Raw genomic sequence first — 9,096 nt, 5'->3', positions numbered from 1 at the left:
TCCTAAAAATAATTGATTGTTTTGTTTACTTAAAAAACGCCTTTATTAATTGTTATGAAAATTAGAATTATGGTGCTAATAAAATAACTAAATCAGCATAAGTTATTGAAGATAAGATTTTGCAAAAAGCAAAAAGGTTTATATGCGTTGAAAGATTAGAGGGTACCAATAAATTGGCAGATAAAGGGAAATATTGTGATAAAATTGATTTTCAATAAAAATAAATAATTTAAGATAGATACATACATACATTCATATATTATTAAAGGAAAATAAATAAGCTAATATTCAATAATTTACATAAAAGTAGAGTATATTAATAATTAATAATACTATGGATACAGCTAATTTAGTTGCAAAAGAAGTTGTAGAATACTACTAGCCATACAGACATAAAAGTAATTTTACAGTAACTTAAGTGCATGGTTCTGTCTTTAATATAGATGAACGCTATAGAATTCTAGAGAAAAGTAAGTTTAATATAAAAAATGTTAATAAATCATAATTTAATCTATTTATATTTTAGTTGGACAAGGAGCCTATGGAGTTGTTTCAGCTGCAATTGATTAAGTAAAAAGAAAAAGTGTTGCAATTAAGAAAATTGAAAAGGCCTTTGATTAAAGAATTTATACCAAGCGTACTCTTCGTGAACTTAAGCTTCTTCGTCTCCTCACTCACGAAAATGTAAAAAAAATTTCATTTTTTATAAATTTAGTATGTAGTAAGAGTGTTATTATAATTTTTTAAATTTAATTGAATAAAATAGGTGATAGGTCTAGAAAGTATTCTCCTTCCTAAGTCAAGAGAAGAGTTCGATGATATGTAATTAATGCTTTCATTAACAATATTATGATTTTTTAAATTTAAGTTGTAATTCAAATAAAATAAAAACAAAAAAAATGAACATTAATTGATAATTGACTTCATGGTAGTCTTTTAGGAAATAAATTTTAAATTACTATGATAAAATACTAACCTGTTTCATTCTTTATAAAAAATTTTAAAACTAATTTGCTAAACAAAATAACACGTTTTTAATTAGAAATGAGCCTTATTAAAATTTTTAAAAAATAGCTACTGCGTTTCAGAGTTAATGGAAACAGATCTTTAATAAATTATTAAGTCAGACTAATAATTGACTTAAGATCATTGCAAATTCTTTATCTACTAAATTCTTCGTGGGTTAAAATACATTCATTCAGCTAATGTTATTCATAGAGATCTGGTAATAAATAAAATCAGTTTTTTTAATTTATTTATAAATGCATTTCACCATTCTTAAAGCAATAAACAAACATGTATCTGCAAAATATAGCAAATTTGTTAGTTTAGGAAGATTTATAAAATAGTAAATTCATAATTAGGTTTACTCAAGCTTTCAGTCCTTAAATGAATATTAAATTATTAAAAAAATATTTCTAAATCAAAAAAATAGCATGTAGCAAAGAATAATATTTATTTTTTTAAATCTTAATAAACTAGAAACCAAGAAACCTTTTGGTTAACTCTAATTGCGATTTAAAGATTTGCGATTTCGGTCTTGCTAGATCTGTAGCTAACACCAAAAATGATTTAACTGATTATGTCACAACTCGTTGGTATAGACCTCCTGAGCTTTTATTGTCATGGACAGATTACACATGCGCAAGTATAAACTATAAAAATATTAATTTTATCACAAAAATTGAACAAAGTCTTTTATAGGAATTTTTTAATTATCATTATCAATTTTTATTTTTTAAAAATTAATTTACTGGATAAAAAATTAGATAATTAATTAAGAAATTAAAAGAAATTATCAATATCAGAATTCCTTTTTTACTGTCTAATTTTTTATTTCTTAATAATTAATTAATTAAATTAGTGGATGTTTGGTCTGTTGGTATTATTTTTGCAGAGCTAATAAAAAGAAAGCCCCTTTTACCAGGCTCAAGCTCATCAGATTAGCTTCTAAGAATATTTGATTTAATAGGTACTCCATTAGAAAATGAAATATAAATGATACCATATGATGAATATCGTAAATTTATTAGAGAATTACCAAAGAGAGAGCCTAAATAGTTTGAAAAAATCTTTTCTAAGGCACCAAAAGAGGCTTTAGATTTACTTAAAAAAATGTTAACATTTGATTTTAATAAACGTATTACTGTTGAAGAAGCTCTCAAGCACCCTTACTTGAGTGATCTTCATTTACCTGAAGATGAACCTTCTAGAAGTGAAGTTCCTTTCTATGAATTTGAATTCGAAATGCACTCCAACTTAACAAGATAATAATACAAAGGTAATTATAATTTTTTATCAATAAATAAATATTCTTAAAAAAATTAATTGCTTTAAAAACAGATCTTGTGTATGAAGAAATCCTCCTTTATCACTACCCTGATTTCAAAAAGAAGTATTTAGATAAGATTTAAAATAACCAATCTGTTATGTAGCACATATTTGATAATGCTAATAAAAATATAGTAACAAAATATTTTTTAAAAATATAATTAATTTTTTTCAATTTTAAAGGTTGATGAAGAATTCTCTTCTGATTAAGATTATTGATAGTGAATGCATTTTTAGTTAAATTGGAAATAAGTCTTATAATTAAAATTATTTTAAAAATTGTAAATAAAAACTTTCTACTCTTTATGTTAATATATTTCTTTTACAATTTTTAATTTCGTTTTTACTACTTTATTTTTTAAAATAGTCATTGATATTTTTTACTTATATTAAAAGCAAAAAGCTTAATTTTACACTGTTTAAAACTTAAAAAACTAATTATGAAATTTATGAATTTCAATTAATAAAATTTTCTATGGAAGTTCATTAAGCTAACAATTTTCAACTTATATTAAGCACCTTTTAGAATGACAAATTTAAATTTATGAAAAAAATAAAACAAGTTAATTTCATAAATAAAGAAAGAGTTATTTTTAGCAATTTTTAAAATTTTTTCTTTTAAAAAAAGGGTTTATAATTTTACTCTTATTCATTCAATTATTAATTAGAATAAAAATCCATTTTAAAAATAATTTTCTTTATTTCATTAATTTAAATTAGAATAAACAGTAATTTTTAGAACCACATTTTTTAAATATTTTTCTTTATATTTTTTTATCCCCAATTAATGTAAATTCTTTTTAAAGTTTCTAGCATTTTAAAAAAATAATAAATTATATTGAATATTAAAACATTTAAAAATTTGCAAATAAATCTTAGTTTTGGAATCGGATAATAAGGTACTACAGCTTTTATTTAAATTCATTTAAAATTTGATAATAAAAATAATAAATTAAATAACTCATTTACAAAGTATAATTAAAAATAATTAAGATAAAAAAAAGTAATCTTGATAATAGAGACTATAAAATTAAAACCAAAATGATTATTGTAGCATTAATAAATTTAATCAATATCGTTTTAATTCTAGGTTAAAGTTCAAACAATTGTGGGATAGGTTGCTAATTTTGTGCAGTAGACTCTAACAGCAATTCTTACAAATGCAACCTTTGTTTTGAGGGTTACTAATTTGATAGCTCAAATAATGTTTGCGTTTACTAAAAATGCTTAGATAACTTCTACTTCTAAATTAATGAAAATTCTAATAACGATTCAAATGGAAGTTGTGTATCTATTTGTAATCCACTCTATATAGGCGATCTCATTTAAAAAGTATGCAAAAAGCTTATCTAATGTTCATCCTCATTTGCTACTTAACCAAATTTTATTGGTATTGACATAGCTTAAGACTTTTTTGTTTATTAGAAAGATTATTATGTAGCAATATAGTAAGGGTATCTGTCTATTTTTGGATAGTAAAAACTTTAACTAATAGCTCATGTCAATTAAACTTAAAATGACTTAAAAATTTAAAATATAAATGGAGAAATAATTGTACTCACAAATAATAATTAGGTAATTCTATGGGATATTATTAACAATCAAAGAACTTTTATTATGAATAATGCTAGCTTTAATTTTACTTCTAAGACTTAATTATCTAGTTTTATGAATCAATTTTTTTTAATCTAGTCAGTTGATTCAATAACATTGACTTTATAAATAATCTATGATTAAGTTAATCAGATGCCATTGTTATCAAATTTAATTTAAATTAATATAGATTAAAAATAATTTTAAATTGAGAATGATTTGCTAATTGTTCAAAATTAATATGGTATTTCTGTTTCTCAAATAATTCTGTAGTATTAATAAAAAGAGTTAAGCATATAGTTAGGAAATACCTCAAATTGCGATACTAATTAAGTGGGTAGTTTTATCTCTATATAAAAAACTAATTCATAATTCTTATACCTTTCTATACACTCTGATGGAGTTTTAATTCTAAATCTTAACTCTTAACTATGTTCTGTAAAGTATATTGATCAAGGAATTTAAAAAGGGAAATTGATAGAAACGTCTGATAATTTAGGTTAAATTAACTAATATTTCATATTTATGAAATAATAAAATTTGTTTAATTTTAATATAATAACTTCATCACTTTAAAAAATAACAAATAATTCAATATTAGACTTTGAAATTGGAAATTTTTTAAATGGTGATAACTAAATTATTATATTGTAAGATTAGTTAATAAATGTGTACAATATTAGTTAACTAAATAATTAATTTGAAATTTACTATTCTTTGGCTTTGATGAATACCCCATCTAATTAAATTAAAAAAATACAATAAAAATATTAATTTAACTATACATTAGAGCAATATACCTAATATCAAACAATTATGATAGGATAATAAATTTAAATAATTAGAGAAAACCTTCAAAATTCATAACTTGAAATTTAAATAGTTGATAACTATTAACTGTCTTATCCTACACCTAGTTCCTAAGTGAATTCTTTAACTTTAATTTATAATCCTCCAATACTTGTTACATGCCATTAAAATGGCGATATCGTATTTTATGATATATCTTCTGGTATAGAAATGTAACTTATTATTCGCATGCAATTCCAACCTTAGTCGTGTTTGCAAATTGCTAGATTTTCAAACAACGACATTGCTGTTTAAATGAATTAACAGATTTTACTTATTGACCCTTACCTATAAATTTAAAAAAATTAGATAAATTTGAGCAACATAAACTCTTTTTCACTTAACTATGATAAATTGGCAATAAGTTATGAAAATTGTATAGCTATATTTTCCCAAGATTTTTCAAATTTGTTTTAATAATGTGATAGTTATTATTCTTAAATAATAAATATATTTTTGAATTCAGATTTGAAAATAGTTATTTAAACAAACTAATAAATTATCTTATATCAGATTTAAATTTCTCCCAATTAACAAATAAATTAACTGAGTCAAATATAAAGCTAAAACGAGATTACGTATTTCAGTTGCATTACAATATTTAATAATGATTAGGATTTAATTAAAAACAATTACTCGATTGACGAAATTGTATATTTTGATAGTTAATAAAATTTTGTAATTTATGATAATTAGCTTTAAATCATTCATTAAATTTCTAAAATTGCTTTGACTACTGTTAACCAAGCTAAAAGGGTAATAAATGATAACTCTGTTTATTTTCTGATTGGTTTGTCTGATTCAGATAATCCTGTAGTAAAAATACATGCAGTTTCAAAAAATTCGACTGTCTCTTACAAAATTGACTCATTTTAGTACTCTCCCTTCATAGATGATCCTGTGAAAATCACTAATAGTGCTGGTTCTGTATTTTATCATGTTAAGCATATAATGCAATTGAATTTTTACACTGTACATGAGGAGTATTAAATGGATTTAGTTAGAAATATTACATATACATATGGACATGACTACATTGTAGGAGCTACCTAAACAGTTTAAGCTAAAATGAAGTTAGGATCTTAAAGCAATTTTATAGATTATGCTGGAACATAGTAAGGTCTTTCTGGATCCTTGAAGTATTAACTTTTAAGATACAATACTCTTGATGAATCAAATATTTTCTCTAGCCAAAAAGCTTCTGATGAAGAAATACTAGAAGTAATACAAAGTACTAATTTATTTATGTATTTTGTAAGGACTTCTTACTAAATTACATCTTTTAGCTTGTTTACAAATTCATTTATTGAAATTTTAAAACCTTAAAATTCATCTGATTCTCCATTTACCCAGATCAAGGAAATCTAGGATTTAAATAGCATCATTTGCTGGAATTAAAACTAAATACTACTTTCTACTTATGGAGAGATTAATAAAAAATATTATTATAAAAAGATGAGTTAAATTAATGGATGGATTTTTGATGATTCTCGTAAATTAATTTATGTTTATGGATTTTCATTTGCTATATTAGATTCGAGTTTAAATTTGTTAAAAACAATATCAAGCTAAACCTCAAATCTTAAATACATTTAATGCGAAAATAGTTAAGATATTCTTATATGCAGCAATTCAATTACTTAGTTTTCTTTGATCGATAAGAATACAAATAAATTAATTCAAAGTATTTAAGTAAATGGATTTTAGAATTAATTTAAAATAGGAATAGATGATGAAAATCAAAGCTTATATCTCTTTGACTCATAAATATAAATTTTTAGTATTCAAGGTATTTATAATCAAATGATATAGATAGATTCTAACTCATTCTAGAAGTTCGAAATACATCAGTCATTTGTGGTATTATTTTCACCATCAAGTAATTTTAATTTTATTTTTCTTTTTTAAAATTAACAAAATTTATAAATAAATAGATTTGATTGTGATAGATAGAATATAAAAAACTATAGAAAGTCAAATTTAAGGACCATCTGGTTTAAATATTGTAAATTATCTTTATCTGGATTCTCTATCACAAGTTGCTATTTATTGTGATAATTCATTATTCGCCTAAGTATATATTTACAATATTCCCTCAACCACTTTAGCTGGGAAAATATAAGGAGCCTTTACTTGGAACTAGTTTGGTATAGTGATTGGTCTAGATTATGATCCTAGCTAAAATGACATAATGTACTTAGATGATACTGGAAATTTTTATATTTATGAATTATTCAATGAGTATGATATTTTGAATAATTGCAAAATAACAGAAGTTCTAGATAGAAATGAGTAATTAATAGGTTTTACATACAACTAAATCTACAATAATGTGTTTGTATATAGCAAGACTTCTATATATTAAATTAATTATAGTAAATTCGGAGTCAAATATCAATATGGATTAAATGAGCCTTTTAAATAATTCACCTAAATTCCTATATCATAATAAGAGAGCTAATTCCTTTTACTAAATATAGATAATAATTTATTTAGATATTAAAATCAGTCAATTATTTATGAGAGCACATTTAACTAAATGCCGATAGATTTGTTGTATGCAAATACAGAAGATGTTTTGGTTGTAGGATTTAGTGATTGTATTGTATTTTACTTGAATTACTAAAATCTTGAAATTAATAACTAATAAAAATTATAAATTTAACTTAAAGATGTTAAATTTTTTAAATTTTTACAAAATAACATTTATTTAACTTATGATAAAAAGATTATTCATTGCGATATTACAACTGGAAGCATAATAAACGTAATTGAATTAGATCCTTAATCGTTCGTTACTAACTATACATCCAATTTGAATAATAAAATAATTTTAATCGGACTAAGCAATGGAAGCCTATTGTAGTACAATTTGCTAGATTAATCATATATATATTATAGCATATCAAGTAACTCAACTATTAACACATCTATAGTATCTATTTGCATAGATAATAATTTGCAATAGACAGCCATATTTGCAACAAATGGTGGTATGGTACAACAAATAAATATAACCTAATAAATATTAATTTAAGAAATAAATCTAATTTCCTCTGTTAATGAAGAATTTAATATTAATTTAATAGATCTTAAGTATGATATAACTTATAATAGATTCATATTCTTTTTTAGAGGATAAAAAAAAGTGTATGTCTGGAACTATCTAACTAGTAAATTAGAAGGTTTTTTAATGTTATCAAATAATTAAGGAAATAAAATCTAAATGACTGATTCTCTAATTGTGACATCAAATACTTTTTAATTGAATATATATTCACTAAGTGAAAAGATTCAATTAATTTCAATTATCAAAAGAAATAACTTTTATGATAATATAATAGATTATTTAATAATTAATAATAGCCAAATAATTATTTTTTTTGATAGTAGATATGAATTGTTTTTACTTTAAAATAACCAATTTAATTTGATTTCTTAATAATCTTACACATATCCACGATTTATGGGATATATATACAATAGTGACATATAATTTCTTAAAATATATGGTTTGCACTAACTAGGAGTATTTGAAAATAACATAAGTCTAAACATATATGAGTAGAATGATATTGCATAATGTGCAAGCTTAATTAATAGTGATAATTTAATGAATATTGAACAACTTCTATAATCAGTAGTCCCAAAGCAAGCAGAGACTTTTAGCTTTTATGGAACTATACTTAGTAACTATCAAAACTGGAATAATATAATTTATCTGTACATTAATAGTGAATAGTTTGAAAGCATAAATTAATTCATCACATAATCTTAATTTTAAAATACTTAAGTATTTATCAATCCTATCGACTTAACAACAAACAATTTGACTTTGACTTAAAATACCTTTGAGGTGGTATCATAATAAAATTTTTACTTGAGCAACTATAATTTTGTATTTTAAAATAATAGTCTTTCAAACTAAATTTCATTCAATTAAAATATTAAAAATATAGTTTGGTAGAATATTAGCATAATTAACCAATAAATTATATAATAAGGAATAGTATTTAGCAATATTGAATAGGTAGTTTTCAATTAACTTAGTATTTAGTAATTGCAAACCCTAAAGAATACAAGTTTAATGCAGTTTTCTAATATCACACAAATTTACATTTAATAACTTGTAATAGAAGGATGCTAACTAACTAACAACTCTGATGGGATTTTCTTTGATTTTTTCAATATCAATACAGTTATAATATAAAATATACAGATTAATCAAAATTAAGATATTTCTTAGATTTTTAAATTTTCTTTAGTTTAAAATTTGAAAATTGATAGCGTATAAATTGTTTACAATTAGCTTAGCAGTTAGCA

The 9,096-nt window shown here is 22.5% G+C and overlaps 2 protein-coding genes across 2 annotated transcripts; both read left to right on the top strand. All coding sequences in view use genetic code 6, as the record gives it.

Moving 5' to 3' along the window:
* Positions 1 to 334: 334 nt before the first annotated feature.
* TTHERM_00760270 (MAP kinase) lies at positions 335 to 2,550 on the top strand (the record flags this gene model as incomplete). The annotated part of the gene is made up of 8 exons (XM_001031643.3): positions 335 to 470; positions 527 to 684; positions 767 to 822; positions 1,075 to 1,225; positions 1,483 to 1,648; positions 1,865 to 2,281; positions 2,344 to 2,465; positions 2,515 to 2,550. The coding sequence occupies 8 exons, from the start codon at positions 335 to 337 to the stop codon at positions 2,548 to 2,550; spliced, it is 1,242 nt and encodes a 413-aa protein (XP_001031643.2).
* Positions 2,551 to 3,372: 822 nt separating this feature from the next.
* TTHERM_00760260 (hypothetical protein) lies at positions 3,373 to 8,007 on the top strand (the record flags this gene model as incomplete). The annotated part of the gene is made up of 3 exons (XM_001031642.2): positions 3,373 to 6,652; positions 6,708 to 7,869; positions 7,986 to 8,007. The coding sequence occupies 3 exons, from the start codon at positions 3,373 to 3,375 to the stop codon at positions 8,005 to 8,007; spliced, it is 4,464 nt and encodes a 1,487-aa protein (XP_001031642.2).
* Positions 8,008 to 9,096: the final 1,089 nt, after the last annotated feature.

Source organism: Tetrahymena thermophila, assembly GCF_000189635.1.
Source record: "Tetrahymena thermophila SB210 genomic scaffold scf_8254370, whole genome shotgun sequence".
In the NCBI taxonomy this organism is placed as follows: Eukaryota; Ciliophora; class Oligohymenophorea; order Hymenostomatida; family Tetrahymenidae; genus Tetrahymena; species Tetrahymena thermophila.
Note: the sequence above shows the minus strand (reverse complement) of the source record. Positions and strands in the feature narration are given on the sequence as shown.